The 23,795-nt window shown below is 37.4% G+C and overlaps 2 protein-coding genes across 3 annotated transcripts in view; both read right to left on the reverse strand.

The window, feature by feature from the left end:
* Positions 1 to 8,881, reverse strand: part of LOC113115182 (sorting nexin-19-like) — a 32,052-nt gene extending 23,171 nt beyond the window's left edge. For both annotated transcript variants that reach the window (XM_026282576.1, XM_026282577.1), the window contains exons 1-9: positions 8,764 to 8,881; positions 6,522 to 8,276; positions 5,522 to 5,660; positions 5,339 to 5,439; positions 5,116 to 5,235; positions 4,921 to 5,042; positions 4,743 to 4,836; positions 4,389 to 4,566; positions 2,972 to 3,101 (exon numbers count right to left, since the gene is read on the reverse strand). In XM_026282576.1, the coding sequence (XP_026138361.1) occupies positions 2,972 to 3,101; positions 4,389 to 4,566; positions 4,743 to 4,836; positions 4,921 to 5,042; positions 5,116 to 5,235; positions 5,339 to 5,439; positions 5,522 to 5,660; positions 6,522 to 8,105 (2,468 nt within the window). In that variant the 5' untranslated portion in view covers positions 8,106 to 8,276; positions 8,764 to 8,881. The remainder of the gene's footprint in view (positions 1 to 2,971; positions 3,102 to 4,388; positions 4,567 to 4,742; positions 4,837 to 4,920; positions 5,043 to 5,115; positions 5,236 to 5,338; positions 5,440 to 5,521; positions 5,661 to 6,521; positions 8,277 to 8,763) is intronic.
* Positions 8,882 to 10,952: 2,071 nt separating this feature from the next.
* On the reverse strand, positions 10,953 to 19,735 carry LOC113115184 (ribosomal protein S6 kinase beta-1-like). The gene is made up of 15 exons (XM_026282583.1): positions 19,499 to 19,735; positions 18,764 to 18,807; positions 18,514 to 18,634; positions 17,845 to 17,913; positions 17,615 to 17,762; positions 17,226 to 17,283; positions 16,901 to 17,001; positions 16,714 to 16,804; positions 16,474 to 16,564; positions 14,849 to 14,956; positions 14,676 to 14,738; positions 12,308 to 12,385; positions 12,110 to 12,217; positions 11,904 to 12,016; positions 10,953 to 11,833 (listed from the first exon to the last, which is right to left on the reverse strand). The coding sequence occupies exons 1-15, from the start codon at positions 19,565 to 19,567 to the stop codon at positions 11,587 to 11,589; spliced, it is 1,509 nt and encodes a 502-aa protein (XP_026138368.1). The 5' UTR covers positions 19,568 to 19,735; the 3' UTR covers positions 10,953 to 11,586.
* Between the last annotated feature and the right edge of the window lie 4,060 nt (positions 19,736 to 23,795).

Consider the following 23,795-nt stretch of genomic DNA (forward strand, 5'->3'; position numbering starts at 1 on the left):
AGCGACTAAACAGAAACAAATGTGAGGCAATGATGCCAATGCGATGTGGTGACTCGTAGGGGTTTCTGTGCTGGTACTGCATGATCTCAAAGTAACATTGTTCTCAAAGTAATTTGTTTTATATTTTGTCAAAAACACAACATAAGACAAAGTTAGTCAATCCAGAACGTCTGCGTGATGTTTTGCCCGAAATTTTTGAAGCGCAAATCCCACCCCATAACAAATGTCATTGGTAAAACTAAACAGGCAGTCATCTAGTGTATCAAGAAAAGTTCAGACTTCATGGATTGACTTCAGAGTTCAATAAACATTACAGTTTGGTCCGATCGTGATACCAATGCTTTCCACCTGATTTTGCTACACGGATTATGGGAAAGTGGAATCATTTAGAAATAGCAGTCACTCAGCCAAAAGGAGAAGACCACATGAAGTCACAGAGTCGCCCAAAAAGTCGCCAAAGCTCTGCTGATTCCATAACTGAAGATAGTCAAACTTCCACAGGCATTAATAATAATATCAGTACAAAAACTGTGCAGCATGAGCATCATAGAATGGGTTTCAATGGCCGAGCAGCTGCATATTGTTTTTGGTGGCCTGTTTTAATTTTAGTTTTATTCTAGTCTTTGTGTGAAGCTGTAATTTACATAATGTATTGGTTTCCTTGTTCTATTCTGTCGGGATCACATAATATTCTTTTGAGTTTTTAAATAATTAGCCTATAGCATGTATTAATTTCTCAACATTATATCCCACATTCAAGCATATTATAATTAATCCTGACTGATTATAATGATAAAACTAAGACATCATTTATTTTTTAGACCACAGTGTATACAATTTACATTATTTACAATCTACAGTAACCTAAGTGACTAAATGTGCAAGACCAACAATACTTCTACTAATGGGTTTTATAATACTGTGCATGCTTCAGAATATGGTGGAAAAAGTGCCATTGCAAACATTTATTTCATACAGAGAACAAACAACTATTGTACTGATCTGCTTGAACCCACAAAAGACACACTTTTGAGACACTGGCTCTCTCAAAACTGTTTAAGAAAAGCCTAGGCCATGGCAGGAAGCCGCTCAGCTAGCAGGTGTTTAATACACCGCCTCACAAACGAGTCATTTGAAATGGCTAGACATCACAACACGAGGATCTGTAAAACAGATGCGTATGGAGCTGAGGGCTTGCGTGTGCTATTTAATGTGAGGCCTGACCTTTCAGCTCGAATCCTCAAGGACAGATGGGATGGTTTCAAAGAAACTAAGAAAAAAAACTCTCCTTTATAGCACGATGTTTCGGTAACTCTCTGCCTTAGAAAGGCATTACTGTGCCACAGGATAAATATGCACTCCACAGACGTGCGGTCATCGCTAAACATGGTAGAAAAACAACAAGCACTTTAATTAAAGCAGAGAAGAACGCTTCAACAACATGCTGAAACTGATGGTGCCTCTGTGGGACGTCCCATGACTGTTATTAACTCACAAAGGATGGGGGAAAGCCGCCTGTTGACAGCTTTAAAACACACAGTTCTCACTTCCTACATCAAGTTGTCATCGACCCCCTCGGCAGAACTTGTTTAATAAAGTATTTTAATTCATGGTTAAAAATAAGAATGATCACGCAATTGTCCAGCAGTTTGGGAAGGGAAATGAGTGATGCCTTCAGTGACACCTCATTGAGGCGATCCATCTGTCGGCCGTGTCTCTCTTTAGGCCCTTTTGAGCCTCGGTGTATTATTTATACACTTCTATTCAAGACTTTGAGGTTTGTTAGGATTTCTCTATGTTTTTCTCAAAGTCTTAACAAAGCTGCATTTATTTAATCAAAAATCTTGCAAAAATGTAATATTGTGAAATTATTTTACTATGTGAAATGCATTTCCTTCCTGTAAATTTGCAAAGCTGAATTTTCTGCTTCATTACTCCAGTCTTTAGTGTCACACGATCCTTCAGAAATCAATCTAATATAGTGATTGTCTGCTAAAGAAACATTATTATTAATGTTGAAAACAAATTATGCTGCTTAAAATGTTTGAGAAAAGCATAATTCCTTGATGAATAGAAAGATAAAAACTGCATTTATTTAAAATAGAAATATTTTGTGGAATTATAAAGACACTATAATTTATTATTATATTATAAATTATAATTTAATCAATACAATTATTCATTAACTATTGCAATCATAAAAAATACTGTGCTTTTCATTAAACGAATGCATTCTTGCTGAAGGAAAATATTAATCTTACTAACCCCAAACTTTTGAACGTTAAAGTTGAATTACTGAAGACTAAAGTCACACTAGTCTTTCTAAAAAAATCTAGAACATACAAAGTTATGGGGAAAGTGAAATAAATGCTCTACAGAAACTTTAAAAAAAAAATTAAAAAAAATCAACATACAACAAATATTAACGAACCAAAAATGTAAAACTCTACAGTCGACTAAAGAGGTCAATCTTCCTCCATCTTTGAATGTAGAGAAATGCAAAGAAACAAATGATAAAAAAGTAGACTTCAGCTTATAAATCTGCACTAAATCTGCACAAACAAACCTTTAAGAAATGTCCCACTTTTCACTTCATGCTATTATCTATTTTAAATGTATAGATGTGGTCCAGATTTATGGCATTAACTAAGTAGAAAACACTTCTTTCCACATCGGAGATGAGAGATATGTTGGACATCTCTCAAATATCTCAGCCTCTGATTAAAGAGAGGGAGACAAATGAATGCATTTTAAGCTTTTACTCGGCAGGGATGAATGGTCTGTTCACTAATACCACTAAAACGTGTCTGATCCGTTCTCCATCAACAAAGAGACATCATTAGAGTAATTGTAGAAATGCCAAACAGTTGGTTCAGCTTTGAGATCTAATCAAAATTCTGGATTGAATACAAGAAGCTACCTAAGACTGATTACACTGCGATCTGCTCCTATCATTGGGGTGGACACCCACCTTTCAATGAGGGTCCCAAACAGCAGTCTGATGGCCCTCTGGATGTTCTCTGTGCAGAGCCAGCTCCACTGATCCTTCATGAGCACACACAGGATATTCAAGGCCTGGTCGGATAGAGCCATCTTACTAGCTGTACACAAACACACAGGTACACACAAAATATAAAGCCATCAGTCACCGCTGAAAAAGAGACACTGGTCACAATCTTTGAAAACGTGTTTGTCAAGTGATTCCCAGAATGACTGAATAAGAGCACAGCATGTTCAGTCCACGAGTACAACTAAAACACAAAATATGAACACACACAGATCCAATCACTGACATGTTTTTATAATATGGAACATGGAATGACTTTGTTTATTTTTTCTTGCACAGAACTATGAGAGCTGGTTTTCGTCAGGGCGAGAGATGCTTGAAAACATTCTGAAAGTACAATGCTGCCCTCTAGAGGTAACTTACATAATATTAAAGACCTAGCCAACATGGCACCTAGGGTCCTCTGAAATCCTCAAACATTTTTCTTTATAGTGGAAAAAGGTTTTCATGAGTTTACTATACAATAAGAGTGTAAAAGTCATGTTTTTGTACTGAAAATTTTCTGTGTGGATCTTTTGGTTTGGTACATATGTGCACGGAAATACAGCATTGTGTTTATACAACATCGATTCAAATGATGTCCATTTGTTTTTCAGGAAATTCAAACAATAAATGTCGCTGTATGAATGCCTCGGTTCAAATGGCATCGCAGAGCACGAGTGAGCATGATCATCCCTTCCTCTTTACCACTAGCTAGTTTTAAAGCAAAATAAACATGAACGCATGAACATATCATGCCTCGTGCAATCGCTCAATCACTGTTTCAACCACAAAAAAACGTCTAAACTAAATATTTAATTTACATTACACAACTCATTTAAACGGAGTCAAAACTGCGATACGTACTGAACACATAAACACCCCTACTATATTAAAAGTCCCTGTTTGAGAAACCTTTCCCTTGTGTGAGTTGATAATTACACTGAGTTGAAGTCTAGAAATTGGGGCTGGGCGATATATCTAACGATATGATCATGCGCATCTAATCAGTAAAGCTGCTTCCGTGATCACCGCTAAAATCTGCTTATAATAGGAGTGGCATTTAATAGACAGAGCCATGGATCACTGACAAGCTACGCAATATCGCGTTCATTATCGAAAGCGATTCATCTGCGATAATGAACGCAATATTGAGTAGCTTGTCAACGATCTACGGCTCTGTCAATTAAATGCCACTGTAGCATTGGTGATGGCGCTTTTAGCAGTGATCAAGGAAGCAGCTTTACTGATTAGATGCGCATGATCATATCGTTAGATATATCGCCCAGCCCTACTAGAAATAATATTATTATCATTATTTCTCTTATACAAGAGTCATTACCAGAATCACTGAAGGCGGGTGCATTCTGTAGCTGTGCTTTGGCACATGCGCATGTTTTTATTTCCCATTTAGATGCTCCACTTCTCTCTGCATCAGCATCAAACCCTGTTTTAGCTTCACAACGCTCCTTCTCGGAGATGAAGCTCTCCAGCTCGTTCAAAGAGAAGCCATTGAAAACCTGTAACAACAACAAAAACAAATCAATGCATATTCACCGTGCTGCTAATGAGCAGAAAACAACTTTCAGGGACACAATAACTACTGCAGAGTGGAAATTAGCAAAAGCGATTTTCTATTTCTCATTCACTTCCTTCTTATGGTTCGCTGAAAAAGACTCCGATGACTGCTACTTACAGAGCTGCTTTCATCAAAGCAGTAAAGCACTTTGGGTTTCATGTCAGACACGTTGAGAGCAGGGGCAGTTTTACTAGAGAACCTCATTCGAGACCTAGAAATGAAACATGTATGAGTCATCCAGGAATATACTGACAGCTATAAACTATTCAGGAAACAAGCTGTTCTCCTCCTATACTTGGATTTCTTGTCAGTGGATGGTTTCCCATCAGGCTCTGCGTCAATTTCATCAGTAGGACTCTGTGGATCTGAGCGAGGGAAGGCCGTCTTCAGGGTGTCCACTATAGCATTCACCACAATCTGCCGAGTCATAAAACAAAATTTTATATAAAGAGTTGCGGTCAAAACATACAATGTGCAATCTGTAAAGTACCTTGTCTATGCGTGAAACAATGAAGGGTTTCTTCACAAAGGCAATTCTTGCATCAGTGTTAAGAGCGAGAAATTCTTGCATTTCCTCACTGTTGGCCGTTTCAGGAATGGCACAAAGTTGCTGTAATAAAAGATGAATAAACATTTGAAAGAAGTTGCCTGGAAGGGAATACTAACATTAAATATAGTCCGGTTCATGTAATTTATATATTCAAAAAACGTACTCTAAGGAATGTTTCCAAAAGACCTTTCCTGGCCTCGACTTTGTCACAGTCCATGTTTCCAAATGGAAGCTCAGGAAATATTTTCTTTGGTCCTTTCACATCTACAGTTAACAGAACAAGACAACCAATAAAACAGAGTTTTGGAAAGCTTTAAAACTGACAGGACTAATATGCTCTGCTCACTTTTAAGAATCTTGCGTAATTCGGGTTTCTCCTCTAAACGGGTCTGAAGGTTGAGGAATTCGCTGTAGCGTCGGCTGACGGTGTGATAGGCCATGGGCTGCAAGGATTCAGGATTCTCAGAGTCAATGGCTGTCTCATACTGCAAGAAAAACACATCTTTATCAACCAATCATATTATGATGACATTTTGCAACACTTCGTCCTTTTGGTTACGATTACTAAAGCTTTACAGAATATCCTTCAAGAATAGACTACAGAGTTTCATGAATAGCATTTTTTTCCCCCTGTAACGTGTGGATAAAGGGCTAGAATTTATTAAATATGACTCTTGTGTGGGCTAAAATAAAATGTGACATTGTAAATAATTTTTATCAACCATTTTTCTTCTAAAGCAACTTTTGAATTAGACAAACCAGACTAAAAAGGGTAGTGACTAAAATTATAGTCAAGGCACTCCAGAGATGGACTGATAATACAATTCTATAAGATATAATAAATTACTTCTTACTGAAAAATTGGAGGGAAAAAAAAAATTACAAATATTTTGATAAAAAAAAAAACTGAAATTGAAACAAAAAAAAAAAAGTTATTATTTAAACAACATTTTCAAATATTAAGTAAAATAATAATTATATATTAAAATAATAATAATATAGCCAACATACAATAAGTAATTCTATACAGTATTGTGAAAATTTATTAAAACATTATATTCCGAATATATTAACATAATAATATATCAATATTAATATGAAAAAGGTAGGCAATATATTCATTAAAAAATTTGTCCGAGATTTTATTTAACAGTGAAATTAGTCATATTTAAAAGATGAATGTTAACTGTGCGTTAGATGATGGCAAAGGGGATCTAAATGTAAAATTAGCAGAAATGAGTGAGAACTATTAAATATCAAATATCAGCCAATTCTGGTAAACTTCAACCTAGATTTAACGAACTTGATAACTTTACCAACATGATTTAACAGAGAAAAGTGAGAACCTTTATGCTGTAGAGAGTGTAGGGATGTGAGCCAGTGCCTCGGTGCTCCTTAGCAGTAATGGTGCCAGTGATGCGGAGGTTCTGGATAATGACCGGACCCTCTGGGCTGCTGAGGGGCTCGAAGTTAAAAGGTGCCAGGGATGCCATCCCAGCTGGTGAAGAAGCCTGGACGGGTGCAGTCAAAGCCAGCTCACTGGGGTACACCAGGCCTGGCTGGTCTGCACTCGAGTTGCTCTTCTCCAGCGGCTGGAGAGTGCAAAACCTTGATGGCTCTTCCTCAGGCACACCTGTGGAACGTACCAATAGCTCCTTCTCTGTCGTATTATTGGTGTAAGTTGGAAGTTCATCCTCGAGGTCTAACCCAGCATCAGCCGGAGTGGTGTATTCTGCAAGACTTTCAGAAAGGGTCTCCTCTGAACCAATCAGAGCCAGCGTTTCTAGGGTGCTCGGCTTGAAATCTGTTAGCGGAGAATCCAAATCGGAGTCGGTTTCTTGATAGAACGGATTGGGTTTACCGAGTCTCAGATAATCCCTGGGGCTAAAACCCAATGGAAACGGTTTGGTCGACCGTGGTTCGTCTTCCTCCAGGTTGTGTGGAGAATAAAGATCAGCGGAGTCAAAGACATCATAAGCTGCAAGTTCTGGTGTTGGGGCCTCCGTTGCTGTAGGGGTCTCTGGGGTGACTTTTAGGGACAGAACGCAAGGAATTTCAAGCTCTTGCGGTGTGTTTTCTTGAGGAGATAGAACTTGTGGTGAAGCGTGAACTTCTGCTGGTTCTGGTGCTGGTTCGCTGGATTTTGTGAAGATGCTTACAATCAACATGTTTAGCCAGTCCGGGTCGGACAGTTTTGCAATTAAAGGCAGCAGAACATTGCACATTATAAGTTCGCCAACCACAAATCGACCTGTTCGGGTTTCTAAATGTGGAGGAGGTACAAGAGCATGGAGAAGCAGATCTACAATTGCCCGTACGTAATTCACCTCGACAGCAGAGCTCTGAAGAGCGGGATGAGGAGGGCAGAGTTTGCTGTACGCCTCCCAGAGATCTTCCCCTTTTTCCACCTCTTGATGTTTAACGACTTCCTTGGCACTCAAATAACACTGAAGGTGACATCCACATAGGTCTAAAACCCTCTGAGATAAAGCTTTCCTGTCAACTCTTGCCACTCGACCCTTCAGCTCCAATGCCATTGAGATCATGGCATTGTGCACCTCATCCTCAAACTCTTTTTCTTTGGAAACGGTGCTGTGCCATGAGGTGACAAAGTCACGTATGATCTTGCCAACTGTCTTCTGGATCTCATCTTCCAGTTGTTGCTCGCTCTCGGCACTGTGAGGGATCTCCTCCAGCCTAACAAAGTGCTCTAGGTGAACAACGCTGTCTGAGTCCAGGACAACCTGGGAACCAAGCCAACCACCTATGACCACTAAGAGGCTTGTGAAGAAACACAAGAGCCAAACGTTGATCAGCAGGTGGAACAAGACCATCCAGGCCAGCAGAGCCCCAAAACCAAGCAACCTCCTCTGGACCAAAAACTCAGACAAGCCCCAGGGGCTCACATTGAGATGCTCAGGCGGAGTCATTGCAGATGTTTAAGTACTCCCGTGAAGGAAAATGGAGCGACACACCAACCAAATAATTGTGGTTCCCATTGACTTCCATTACATGGACATTTCTCAGATATCTTCGTCCATTTTCCACAGAAGAAAGCAAGTCATTTGGTTTTTGGTATAACATCTGGGATGACCACTGATCTATAAATGAGATACGTATCAGTGAGGATAACTGATTGTTCATTTTTGGGTTTCTTTAAGAAACGGATCATGAGAAACCAAATAGATGGACTATTGTTTGTTTGAACAATTTTTCTATACTGAATTAAAACTTTGGTAGCTTGACAGTAGCCAGCCACCACTGACATTAAACTAAGAAATTAAACAATTATGTAAATATTAAAATAGAATATCGCACTAGAGTACCTACTTTAGAAAAAAAAAATCAGTGTGTAAATATCGATTTGCTATAAATTTAACTTGAATACTATGATATTATGCGCATTATTAATACACAAAAAAACACCAAGCTTAATAAAAAAGACTAGTTTGACTAATCTAGGCATCGTGACTTCAACTATATATAATGACGTTGCTGTGCGTACGTTTTGATCGGTATTAAGCTGGCGTTTCGTAATTAAAAAAAAACGTCGTCACGGTAAACATTACTGAATTAAAATGAACTTACCTTAACAGCATATTAAATTAATGTAAGTTGCAAATTTGGACAATATCCAAGTCATGTTTAAATGCCCACTCAGAGGGCCTTGCAGTGTTTTGACAGCTTCTTCCTCGGCGTCTCCGCCTCAGATAAGGAAGTGCATTCATTGTTCTGTCGCCCTCTAGAGGTCACACTGAACCCTGCAGCGCTCTGCTACAGCACAGATGACAGCCTCAGACAACGTTCACTTTCATCCTACTTTTCCACACAATGAAAGTAAAAGGTAAAAGTAAAAAAAAAAAGGTCGTTCTGGCTCGTATCTCCTTTTATGTTTTACAGAAAAAGTAAAACATTTTACTAAAAGACATGGGGGTGATGTATAATTACGTTTTTGGCTGCATTTACTGTGAAATATTATTGCAATTTCTGTTTTCCGTTTGAATATATTTTTAGTATCTTCAGTGTCTCAAATCTTGTGTCAAAAAACCTTGATTCCAAACTTGAGTTGGAAAAAAAATAAAAATAAAATAAATAATGTGTGTGTACAGTATGCATGTATGTATGTATGTATATGTGTGTATATATATACATACACACACACACACACTTAGTCATTTAGCAGACGCTTTTATCCAAAGAGACTTACAAATGAGGACAATGGAAGCAATCAAAAACAACAAAAGAACAATGATATATACCGGTAAGTGCTATAACAAGTCTCGGTTAGCTTAACGCAGTACACATACTTTAGCAAAGGCTTTTAAGTAATAAAAAGAAAAAGAAAAAGAAAACCAATAGAGTAGAAAAAGAATACAGCTAGCTAGTATTCTAGCTAGCTGTATTCTATTTATTTATTTTAGTGTTAGAGGTCTTATATATATATATATATATATAAATAATTGTATAATAAATGAAAAGAAAATAGAATACAAAAAGATTAGAAAGGTCATTTTTTTAAAGAATTGAATTAGTATAGAGAGAAAGAGTTATATACACACAGACACAGACACAGACACACACACACACACACACACACACACACACACACACACACATATATATATATATACATACAGTACATGCACATACGATGGCTTGGAAGAACAACTTTCGGTTCCCAAAGACCCTATCAGTGAACAGTTCCTAAAAGTTCAATTCTAAAGAACATTTAAAAAATCTAAAGAATCTTTTCTGCATTTGAAAGCTTCCATGGAAGTTCAAGGTTCTTCATTCTTCAGAACCACTGGTGTCAATAAAGAATCTTTATTACCACTAATTATAAAAAGTCAACAAAAAAGCAATTAAATTGTAAAAAAAAAACCTACAAGCTGTAAGACCTCATGCTGCCGTACCACATCACAAGTTTAAAAGCAAAAGCGGCCCCAGCTGCCTGTTCTTAACATGGATGAATCATCTAGTGCAGTTAAAACTTAGTCCTGCTACAACTGATGTTCAACATCTGTTTCCTCAGAGACAGACTGTTATTTCCGTTAAGCTGTAAATTTGAGGGAATCCCCTGGACAACAGATGAGAGGACCATATTGTTTGTCATATGCAAATATCATTAATGTTCTCCCGAGATTGTACTTCCTGTAATAGACAGTGCAAACAACGTTCAAGATTTAAATACACATTTCATTGCAGCCAAGAATTCCCCATCAGCCATCCACATGATCCTTGAAGAAAGCATTTAAAGCAACAACAAGGCTGTTGCTGAAAAAGCATAAATATTACTAGACTTGACATGGACAGGGTGAATTCAGGTGAACAGACACTTTTCTTCCAGAAATCATCGATCAAGCCAGTCAATGCCATTTGGACTTAGTCCAGCTAGACAGTGCTGATAATTCTGATTGGCTCATACAAGCTGCTTATGCTAGCAAGAGAAGAGCACAGAAGGGATGTAGAAATACATCCTTATAAACACAATGTTTCCACCAGATAAAACAGATGATTTTAAAGTTTTTTTCTCTCAAAATGACTTGAGTAAGACAAAACAAGCATTAAATTAGGCCAAGTGGAAAAATAAAGATTCCCAAAAGTCTTGGAAAAACTGGATATGAGAATTATAAAGGTGTTATTTATAGACCTTGAAAACTCACAAGCTATTCAACTCCATGGGCACTTTATATTAAAAATAACATTTTCTAGTCAAGTCCAGCACTGATGTATTTTATCAATTGTTGGATTAAACAACTTGGATAAAAAGAAACTAGAAAGGTCACGTATTTGTTTTTATTGAGGCTCGTGTATTTATCCATCATCTATACAGCATTGTGGGATACACTTGTGTAAAAATGTCTAAGACTTAGGTCAGGTAGCGAACCTCCGCTGAGTGAAACTCATTCTGCAGTCCGTAATGATTTGTACAATTGTTTAACAGCTGGAAAGCAATTCAGCTTTCCTTGGAAATACTGTAAAAACTCAAAGCATCCCACTGGAAGAAATTCCTCAACATCACTTGATCATCTTGCAGGGATCATCAACTCATCTGCACATTTGCAAATAGTGTCTTTTTTTAATATCTTTTTTGTTTGTTTGTTTAATGTTCCTTTTATGGTAAAATCATGTAAAAAAAAAAAAAAAAAAAAAAGTTGATAATCCAAAAAAAGGCCAGATCCTGATAATCCATTTGATATGTAATAACAGGAATCATCTAAGGATGTGCTCTGAGGTTTTGGGATGCGAGGAACTGTAGCAGTTTCTCAGACTCAGTGAAAGACACATGCTCATCAGATGTGAAGGACAGTATATAGCAGATGGTAGTGACGGTGGGGACCTTTCATCTCCCCAAGTGTCCATATAAAAGAAATAGAGAAAGTAAAGGAAAACTCTAAGTTGGACTAATGGTCATAGGTTCATTCGTAGATGCTCTGGCCTTTTGGAGATCACGGGGTAGGTCTGCTGCTTAAACTGGCCCACATTGGAGCCAGCGGGTTGCCTGATGGGAAGAGGGGCAGTGGCCTCGGAACTAGCCTGGATCTCCATCTGATCCACGGTGGACACTTCCATAGCGAGCTCTGTGGGGGACTGTAGGGTGGAGGGTCCGGGCAAAGTGGGACCTCGTGGCCAACAATCTCCTGAGAACTTAACCGGGCTGAAAGACGAGAGAAGAATGGTTTTTAATTTGAATTTTGGGACATTTACAAGTCAGAAACCGTGATTACCTGACAGGCGTGCGAGGGCTTCCCAAAAACCGGCGAGGTGAACGGATTTTTGGCTCAAATGAGAACTTTTCCTTTAAATTTTCCAACACAGATGGAGCTACATAGGTGAAACCCTGCAAGAATTAGAAGAAAAGATAAAGGAAAGCTCAAGACAATTTCTCTAAACAGATAAGCAGGACGGTTGAATCATGACTTGACTGCCTTACCAAAAAGACCTGATTTGCACTTTCACTCAGTGTTGAGTCATCAGGACTGTCAACGGGAGTCTGGCTGGTGAACTTTGAATCAAACTGGCTCACATCGTCAGCAGATTGCTATCGAAATTAGACATCGGGTCACGTAATTCAAATATACTCAATTATCACATAAGATGATGGAACACCATAAGAAGTGACTATAGTTACCAAGAAAGGCTTGAATGGTGGTTCCACTTTACGCACAAGAAGGTCATCCCAATTAACATGTCGGAAGAAGGGATGAGTCTAGAAGACAAACTCAAGCTAATTAAAACTAAACCCAGCACTTCTTTCTGAATTCTGAAGTCTGGTTAAACATTAAAGGTCCCGTTTTTCGTGATCCCATGTTCTAAACTTTAGTTAGTGTTTTATGTTGTTGTTATAAATAATATCTGTAAAATTATAAAGCTCAAAGTTCAATGCCAAGCGAGATATTTTAACAGAATTCGCCTACAAAAAACGACCCGTTTGGACTAAATCCAGTAATGACATCACTAAAACAATTTTTTGACTAACTTCCGCCCACATGAATACACAAAAAAGGGGGGCGTGGTCTTGTTGCGCTCCGACGGAGGAGGAGGAAGAGCTGCGTTTGTGTTTGTCGCCATGTCGTCGAAACGCTGTTATTTTCATCTCGGAGTCCAATCACCTTTGTCTGGGCTTCCCAGGGACGCTGTACTTAGAGATCAATGGTTACAGTTTATGTTTAACTCTGTTCCCGAAAATTATAATCCACATGTAAAACTATGTGCTATTTGCTGAGGACAGCTTCCTCAATCTCAATCAGTTTAATGCCGGATTCACACAAAGATTATTCTTGAAAGATGGAGCAAGGAAGTCATCAGCCCGTTTTTATGACAGTGGAAACAGCAGTAAACAGATAGGTGAAGTGTGAAAAATACTGTTTTTTTTTTTTACACGCGAAACATGAACACGTTATATTGCACACTGTAAACACAATCAAAGCTTAAAAAAAAAGCACGAAAAACGGGACCTTTAAAGGTCCCCTTCTTCGTGATTCCATGTTTTAAACTTTAGTTAGTGTAATGTTGTTGTTAGAGTATAAATAATATCTGTAAAATTCTAAAGCTCACAGTTCAATGCCAAGTGAGATCTTTAACAGAATTCGCCTACAAAAAACAACCCGTTTGGACTACAGCCCTCTAGTTCCTTCAGTAATAACATCACTAAAACAGTTTTTTTGACTAACCACCGCCCACATGAATTCAAAAATAAGGGGGCGTGGCCTTGTTGCGCTCCGACGGAGAAGAAGGAAGAGCTGTTTTTGTTTGTCGCCATGTTGTTGAAACGCTGGGGTTTTTTTTCATCTCAGAGTCCAATCATCTTTGTTTGGGCTTCCCAGGAACACTGTACTTTGAGATTAATGGTTACAATTTATGTTTAACTCGGTTCCCGAAAATTATAATGCACATGTAAAACTATGTGCAGCGAATTTTGCTCAGCTTGCTGAGGACAACTTTCTCAATCTCAATCAGTTTAATGCTGGATTTGCACAAAGATTATTCTTGAAAGATGGAGCAGTTCCAGTCTTTGTCTGGAGAAGGCGTTGTTTATGGGCCACAACCGGTAAGTGTATTTTATTCTTTAAGTTGGTGCGTTTAACAGTTTCTGTAACTTATTACACAAAGAGCAACGCTGTTTAGCTTTGTTAACTAGATGTTAGGGCTGTGCAAAAAAACAAATGCGGTTTTCATGCGCATCTCGTCAGTAAAAACACTCCTCCTGTGACTATAAATACATCTCCAGCACGTTCGTTCTAGTCCAATCACGTTACCAGGAGGGCAGCCTGCTCTCAGCTGCTGTCGAATCACAACACAGGTACCACTGGCCCAATCAGAACTCGTTACGTATTTCTGAAGGAGAGGCTTCATAGAACAAGGAAGACATCAGCCCGTTTTTGTGACAGTGAAAACAGCAGTAAACAGATAGGTGAATTGTGTGAAAAATACTGTGTTTTTTTACACGCGAAACATGAACACATGTTATATTGCTCATTGTAAACACAATCAAAGCTTCAAAAAGCGCGTAAAACGGGACCTTTAAAATCAACAGAAAATCAATAGTGAAAGACAATCTTCACCCTATAGAGCATTTTTTTTTTTCATTTGATACACAAGTTTTTAAGGCCTGGAAATTATCAAAAAGATCAAATCTTGCTGAAAAACCTGTTGTACACATTCTACTACATGCCTTCTTTCATCTGATTGACAGTTTAATTTGTTTTTGACTAGTAAAAGGTTTTCAAGTATAACTTGAAAAACTCTTTTCAGGTCCTGGGATGCATGTCTTTATGCTTTGGAATCTTTAATGGTTTTTAAACGATAAATATAAGAATAGATTATATTCTTAGCAATACTTCAAGATGAACAGTTACCAGATGGAAGCAACTTGGGTTTACAGCAACAGCAATATATTTTCTAAATATCAAAATCTATATATTTTTTGACTATTATCATTATTTAATGTCAGGCTTTACAAGGTTAAGATGTTGACATTAATGTTGATGAAAACAGACCTGTACTTCTGTTGCATCTCCAGGTCCAGCCCCAAGCCGAGATGAGGCATTTCTTTTCAGTAGCTTAACACAGTATATTTTTATTACAAAATGACAGAAAAATACTTATTAAAACAATTACATAACACACAATAAGTGTAATACAGGGAAAAATCTAATGGGTGTACACCTACCCTTTTGAGAAGGTCCCTGGCTTCTTGTGTGAGGTAGGGTGGGAGGTTGAGTTTGCATTTAAGAATTTTGTCAATGGTTTTTTTCCGGTTCTCTCCTGTAAATGGGGGCTAGAATGGACGAAAATGTAAAAAAAAAAAAAAAAAAAAACTTCTAAATTGACTAGATCAAGGGTTAAAGGGATCATTGGATGCCCATTTTCCACAGGTTGACCTGATTCTTTAGGGTCTTAATGAAAAGTCTTTAAGATGGTTTGGTTAAAATTTCTCAACAGTAGTTGAAAACACCTTTTTACCCTGTCAAAAACAGTTCTTTTCAGATCAAGACATTTTGCAGCATTTTCCTTGAAATGTTAATGAGCTCTACTGACACCACCCCTCTCTTCCAAGCCGCTCTCTGAGAGATTGTCAACTTTAGCCGCATTCATCGTGAAACTCGCTAATTAGCATGTTATTAGTAAAGGCAATTTGCAAAGATTCATTCAAAAAAGCCTTACACTCACGGACGTGAAGCTTGATACCGAATTATTCATATTCAATTATGAAGATAGACGCAATTAGTAGATCGAGGCATTTCCTTCCAAAACAAAAGTAATCCTCTGCGTCTTCAGCGGATCAGATGTCAGAAGTAAATAACGACTTCGGTGTTCATTACTACATCCAACAACAGAACACCTCAATCACTTAGCAGCCATTCTTGTCTACATCTGCTCCGGTGGTGAAACAATGGTGGACTGATGACAACTCACTCAGGGCGGGTCTAAAGTAAGACACTAGTCCAGTCTGTGCTGAAACGCTACCAATCAATCAAACTATTGTGGGAGGGGCCTGTCTCTATGACATCACATGTGAGATCAGCTCAATTTGAGAAAGGGGAAATGATTTAAAATATATATATATATTAAAAAAAACACTTTTTATCATTATAGGGTGGTTGCGTACACACACTGCCAACACACATTTCAGTTCAAACAACTTGTAAAAGTGCATGTTGCATCCAGTGACCCCTTTAACAAACTTTCTGATGCTAAGAATCACAAATACAGTAACACCATTGTGAGAGACCTTCCTGACAAACATAAAGTTAACGATTTTATTATGCCTAAAAAACTGTTAAGTGCAATAGTTTTGACAACTATTCATTTCAAAATTAAACTGGCTTATACATTGTCATTACACTAAAATACTGAAAATATTTTTTCATTGGATTGAAAATTAACTGTAGAAATGTATAAAATAAATAAATAAATAAATAAAACCAAATTCTGACAAATTAAAAAAAAAAATTATGTCTGGACCAGTTTTTAGAAATCAGAATTAAATTATATTACATTTTGAGGGAATTTGAATCACAAAACAAAATCCTTAACACTTTAAGAGAACACATTATTGTTGAAAAAAAATTCTAGCTGATTTAAGTAATCAGTAAAAAAAAAATGACAAAAATAACGAATTAATTAAATTAAGAAAAATATATACAAAAGAAAAAGATTTTTTAATTTGCCAAGTTCAGTAACTGGTTGTTGACATTAATTCTAAAACATAAATTTAAATACAAAACCCAAACTGAACTATCGCAGGCTATAGATCGCTGCACAATGACAAATTCCCAAGACGTTTATACTCACTGCTCCAGTTAACATGTCATACATCAAAGCCCCCAGACTCCACCAGTCAACAGCCCGATTGTGTCCGCTTCTCATGAGGATCTCTGGAGCCCTGAAATAAAGAAACGTCTCACACTACTGTAGAATTCATCTAAATGCATGTCACACGGCCACGGCAGGCAATGAAGAGAGGCATTTGCAGAACAGGAAATTAGCTCCTTGGACATCACAAGGATGTAAAGGTTTCTTTAAACGTCTCACATGTATTCAATAGTGCCACAGAAAGTGTGTGTCACCGTGCCGTCATGAATCGACTCCTTACACAGCCCGAAATCAGTCAGTTTTACATGTCCTGTGATAAAACGAAAAACGGATTATTAGAATTAAAGACTTCTCCACTCATTTTCAGATTTACTCCTTTCTGAATTACAAAAAGCAGCGGCCAAACCTTGGTTATTGAGCATGATGTTCTCCGGTTTGAGATCTCTGTAGATGATGCCTTTCTGATGCAGGTGTCCGAGAGCCATAGAGATTTCAGCCAAGTAAAAGCTGCGTGTAAAAAGCCCTGAGCATCATTCTGATTTTCTCTGTTCATCTCATATTGAATGTAAGGCTTATTTTATGCACGTGTCTGTGTTCGTGTGTCCGAAAATGGTTTAAAACGTTGACATTTCAATGAAACACTCCATTAAAAGGACTAATCAAAATTAAGTTTTAACATAGCAAGATTATGCTTTAAAAGTCGCAAAACTGATCAAATCGCCCTTTCTTACCAGGCCGTATCCTCCATGAAAATCCCCTCTCGCTCAAGCTGCATGAAAAGCTCCCCACCTGCAAAAGAAAAAAGCAGTTTTAAGAGAAAACCCAGATGGACTCATAGTAAAGCTTCACCACATCATATCTCAAACATCACATACTGCAAATGTACAATTTCAGCCACAAAATGAAAAAAAGCGTTTCAAACCTTTTTTTTCTTTTTTTTATGCATTGCACAATTTAGCTTATTATGCATTTAGTAAAATGTTTAAATTCCCTCTATGCAAAACAAAAATGCCTCCAAGGGAAGAATGTATTCCTTAGCAACTCCGCAACAACAGGAGGACAGCTGAAAGAATGAGTAGTTATCCATCTCTGAGACAAAGCTTGTTCTTGAGTCACGAACCACTTAGGTATTCAAGGATGAGGTAAAGCTTGCCGCCCGTCTGAAAGGCATAGATTAGATCAACGATAAAAGGATGTTTGACTTCCTCTAAGATGTTCCTCTCTGCTTTAGTATGCGCTGTGTCCTTGGCGTTGCGTACAATCATAGCCTACAAGCAGCAGAACAGAGGGACATTGAGACATTGGCACAAATGTAAATGAACGCATTCAAATTGAAGGAATTTGCTTAACCTTTTTTAAAACTTTCATTGCAAATATTTTCCCTGATCCTGCACCAGATACTTTCCGAACCTGGAAAACCTGCAAAAAAATTTAATAAAATAAAAAGGTTAAATTCAAGCCCAGACAGGTTCAAATGGAATACGTCACAGTGTTATTTTAGTAATATGAATTTTTGTTATTGTTAAATATTACTATTAAGGTTTATTTCATTTAATTTTGATTTTAGGGAGCATAAATAATACATTTAATCTAAATAGTAACATTGCTCTAAATAGTGTTATAAGTAGTAATTTTAATGCTCTGAGTTTTTATATTTACATATTTCATTTGATTTATACTGTATTTCAATCCACAAACATTTTTTAAAGTTTTATTTTACGACAGTAACCCCTCTGTTCCATTTATTTGATATTACAACACTGATATTGTATATTATCATTATACCCACTGATATTAGAACTTGTCCAATGTTGTGTCCAATTTGTGCCCTTTAATCTTTTAACAGATTTATTATTACTGATTATGTAATGCACTGTAAGGTTGTGTATATAACAATTATCGTGTTCAGTACAATGTTAAGCACTTTGGGGGTACGGTATAGTGTGAAAAGTGCTTAAAAATAAAAGAAATTAAAAAAATAGATAATATAAGAATGTGTTACATTAAATAAAAAAATACCTTTCCATAACCTCCTTTTCCCAACACACGGAGAAGCTCAAAGCACTCCGGACGGATGTTCTCAGTGCCTTGGTTCACATTGTCCTCTGATATCTCGATCTTCTCACAGTCGTCCATGTTACTGTAAGAAATAAAGCAATAAAGTGCATTATTACTCTCATCTACAATAGAATACTGTTGTGCTGTTTATTTCTAGGCCGTTTTTTTTTTTATTAGTATTATTATTATTGCAAACTCTACACATACTTACAACTCAAAGCCACTGCACTGATCCATGAGGTCATTGATCTGAGCCTGCAGAAGAGAAGTATGAAATTTATAATCAATAAAGGCTCAATTCCCTGCAGCAGTGAACAGCGTTATGTCGGGTGGAGAGAGATGATCAGTGCACGAGCAGATAACGTTACAAGGCAACTGTTGGCAGCACTTCTAGTCTGAACATGAAAGCGTAAGGGGTCAGATTTCGCAATACTATTCCCAGATTCCATAAGGTGACATGCCCCATCTATGGTTTTGATAATTGACTGATCCTCGTAAAAAAGAAATAAATAAATAAAGTATATTAGCGAAGTTAATAAATTATTTTAAGCAATATGCATGCAAAAATGTGTATATCTTAAGCATGCTGCATTGCAAGTTTCGATGCTAAAGGAAACGCATACATCCAGCCAGCCCTTTAAATTGCCACAACTGTACAGTACTGTACTGTCAAGTAGCAAGCTCACATACAACCAACCCCATTATATTCAGCTCGTATCATTGTCTACTGCACATAAAACACATTTCAACATGTAAAACTCCAATATCTCTGACATGTGCTGACAGACAGAATACCAGTCATTCAGTAACGTATATAAAACACACTGTAGGTTAATCGTGTTAGCCTGTTAGCATAACATAAAGCAGTTCCTCGGGCCTCAGGCCTGCACTCTGCTCGGGGTGGTACACTCCCGCGTGCCGTTCACTTACAGCGACCGTCCCTTACCTCCTCCAGCTCATCATCGGAGACATTTTCCTCTGGCTGGTCCAGGTCGATGTCGAAAACGCCAGCCATCGTTGATTTCGCTGTCTGGGATCACTTCAAACCGCGTGAAGAGCTCGCGCTTCCCGCCTCATGGACATGAACGCAGCGTCGCCATGACCGGCATGACGCGATCTGACGCCCCCGCGCGGAGGAATCCGGGAAATACTCGCGCGAGACTGTTTTCATCCGTGTAACTGTCAAGAAAATTCTATCAGGATACAAAAGCCATAAATAATTATAGAATAAATTATAACATTACTTTGTGTGTGTGTTGTTTTATGTTAAATATATATGTATTTGTATTTTACAATTTACATGTTGTAGCCTACATATAATCCAAATAATATCAGAATACAAAACAATGACAAATCATAGCAATAAATACATTTTAAAAAATTAATTCTAAATGTGATCTATTGTGTTGTGCAATAGAACTTGAAAATGACTTTATCACAACGAATAACATGCTTTCTTTGTGCACTTGAAGGAAATAAATTGTTATTAGTGTTATTGATTGATTAATTGATTTTCCTCAAAATCAACCATTCTATCAGCCAGTTTTTTTCCAATATTTCTTCAAATTTAAATACATTAATGATTTTTTTAATATATATTTATTTATTTATCATTCTTTCTTTATTTGGGAGGATCTATGCATGTTTTTGTGATATTCGTAGAGCAAGGTAGCCCCCAAAATATATGTTTTGTGCACTGATAATCTGATAGTTGGACAGATTTTCTGACCTTTAGTTCCCATCATGCATCAGTTCCGACACTTACAAACCTGCTCCTGCCTTCAACTGTGCACACAGATGCTCTCCTTTTACTTTGTAAACGTTTTCAAAAGTGGTGACTTAATGTTATTTAAGCAATGATTCCAGTGGACCAAGCAGAAAGAGGTTCGAGCAACGCAGTGATGAGAGATTCTTCTATGAGAGATATACTGGAGAGAGGTTCAGCTCCCTCATATGTGCTAATACCACTGAAATATTTTATATTTATTAGGTTCTTAATTTTTGATATGGAGCCCAAAGTTATCTCTCAAGCAATAGCCAAGGCTTCAGAATCTGGAAGATGGAGAAATGGAAACAACTGGGTGGATGTGAGAGATTGGTTGGAGCTTTAAATGTGCGTTTGCCTTGTTTGTTGTTCTCTGAAGGTTCGGTGTTCATGGTCCTCATCATGAAGAGAGTGTGGAGGATCTGCTTCAGATGGAGATGGAGTGCTGTGATCATCTGGCTGGGATCTTCACCATGATGAGTGCATGAGTAACCTAACATTACATCACTCGATGTTTGAGGGGCTTGTATCCCAATTCCTTCATCCTCACTCAAGTAACATGGCCATATGGAGCTGGTGAGGTAGTGAGATTTTTGTATTTTTAAGTATAAATGGCACAGAGGCAGTTGGGTCAATGATATGACATGTTTTGTGTGTGTGTGTGTGTGTGTGGATCTGGTAACTTAATGGAAAATGGCTTCAAATAAAATTAATACATACAATCATCTGAATACACCTCTTTTATATGAACATATTTGTAATTTCTGGATGAATTTTCGCTCATAAAGTAAAAAATGTCAGGGTCAAACAACATCACAGTCATTACATCACAATGAAGAAAAGAGCTAATTCGGTTGCACTTTATTTTACAGTACGTGTTCTAACATGTACTTATAGTGTACTTACAGTGTGTTTATCTAAGAAAGTTCTGGTAATACAAGGTAACTAACTACATGGGTTAGGGTTAGGTTTATGGGGTAGGTTCAGGGTTAGTACCTAGTTATTACATAGTTATTGTAATTACTATAATAAGTACGTACATGAGGAACAGGGCTGTAAAATAAAGTGCTACCGCTGATTCAAATAATAAAAATCACGACAAGTAAACCTTTTTAAATAGTTTAGCAGCTTCACTGCTTAATAATAAAATAATCAACAAACTCATGTGGTGCAAAACATGCAGAAATAAATCTCAAACCTCTGCAGACCTTCATAATTTGACCTTTTTATGACAATGCAAGTTTAATTCATTTTGTAAAAAGGCATGTGGTGTGACTCAAAAACTTAATATTTATACATTTACAAAGCATGCTATTTGTCATAAGAATAATCTACCTATTTAAACTTTTTTTTTTTTTTTACCATAATGACTAACATTACTTGTTCCATATAATTTGGTTTCCTTAAATGCTATAAAAATTTTATTAAATGTAAACTTTTTGTTTTTCCATGCACTGGTATACAATTTTGATATTTTTCGGGCTATTTTGTTTTCACAGCATGTGCTTTTTCAGACTAGTGGAAAGAAAACTTCCAAAATACACATAAATTAATCTTTTTTTTTTTTTGTTTGTTTGTTTGCAACAAAGTTAGCAGGTGAATCCCTATTTATATTTTGCAAGTTTTTACAGAGGGGTCTGTATCATTCATAGATCATTCGCCTTAGTTTTATAGTTTTTATTTCTAAAACCAGGTTATTATTATTTTTTTTTTTTCGGGGGGTTGGGGTCTGTTGTCATGATTTTTCTGATTTATGGAGTGATTAAAAGAAAGTGGCTTTATCCAATGTTCAGATTTCTGTTATGGATTTTAATGCAAATGAGTGCATATTAAATGAAAGAATTCCACGTTTAAATATATAAACAACACTCTTGTAATACAAATACAAAAACCTCTTATTGTGCTATGATTAATCAACTGGTGAAGTATGGTGATATCTGTTAGTTTGTTTGTTTGTTTTACCATATTTCACCAGTGATGTACATTTAGTGGAATAAGTTTTAAAACCACATGAATACAAAGAGTGCATTCCTATACGAACTTGGTGCATGTGCTTTAAAAAAATTTTTATCACTTTATTTTGAAGATTTTATCACTTTATTTTCGAAGATATTTTGAAGATTCTGTGTAACCGAACAGTGTGTGTGTGTGTGTGTGTGTGTGTGTTTGTGTGTGTGTACACACACCGTTGATATAAGCTGCTGTACGTCTTTGTTACATTGAAGGGATTGTGTTAAATGGTGCCGGTCTCTTTTTCATCCTCTGCCAATTTGTAAATATATTTATAGCACACTAGAGACATGAAGTACATGCAGGGTTTTATAAGAAAGCATGTTCTTGCAATTTGGAACAGGATTTTAATACATATTTTTTAGAAAACTGACATGCAGATTACTTCAATCAACAGATGGCTTTAAAGGGGGGGTGAAATGCTATTTCATGCATACTGAGTTTTTTACACTGTTAAAGAGTTGGATTCCCATGCTAAACATGGACAAAGTTTCAAAAATCAAGTTGTACCTTTGAAGGAGTATTTCTGTTCCAAAAATACTCCTTCTGGTTTGTCACAAGTTTCGGAAAGTTTTTTTCGAGTGTGGCTCTGTGTGACGTTAGATGGAGCGGGATTTCCTTATATGGGTCCTAAGGACACTTCTGCCGGAAGAGCGCGTGCTCCCATAGAGCAGAGCACTGAGAGCAGATACATTCACTGATCAGAGTGAGAGCGTCGCGAAATGTCACTAAAGAAGTGTGTTTTTGGTTGCCAGGGCAAGACAACCCTGCACAGATTACCAAAGAAAAAACAGCATTAAGGGACCAGTGGATGGAGTTTATTTTTACAGAGCATCAACGGAGTTGTGCAAGTGTTTGTGTTTGTTCCCTGCATTTCTAAAATGCTTGTTTTACAAACAAAGCCCAGTTTGACAACTGATTTGCGTATGGTTTATTTCTTAAGGATGATGCAATCCCAACGAAAAAGGGTCACGATTGTGTGTTGGAACCACAGGGGGTGAGTAAAACTGCTTAAAATATCTCTGCCTCCTTGTAAGTGCGTCCGCCTCCCATCAGAGACCCGGGTTCGAGCCCCGCTCGGAGCGAGTCGTTGCTGCTGCTGCTCTCGTTCAGTTTCAGCCTTCACAACTGTCACAGCTTCCAAACGCTCTCAACGTGAAAGCATACTCGCGCTCGTGATTCTTTAGCTCCGCCCACACGTCACGCCTCCAGGCGCTCGTGTTTTTCCGGGAAGAATCGGTAAAGACTATCTTTCTCTTATGAATATAATAAAACAAACTAAATACTTTTTGGAGTTATGAAGGATGCAGTACTACTCTATAGGTACTCAAGATTAACAGGATATTGAGTGAAAACGAGCATTTCACCCCCCCCCCCTCCCCCTCCCCCTCCCCCTCCCCCTTGGAATAAGCTTGCATCGGGGTAGGAAATACAGTAACATAAATATTGGACATTTTTTTGTATTGTT

This window comes from Carassius auratus, chromosome 15, assembly GCF_003368295.1.
Source record: "Carassius auratus strain Wakin chromosome 15, ASM336829v1, whole genome shotgun sequence".
NCBI classification, from domain to species: Eukaryota; Metazoa; Chordata; class Actinopteri; order Cypriniformes; family Cyprinidae; genus Carassius; species Carassius auratus.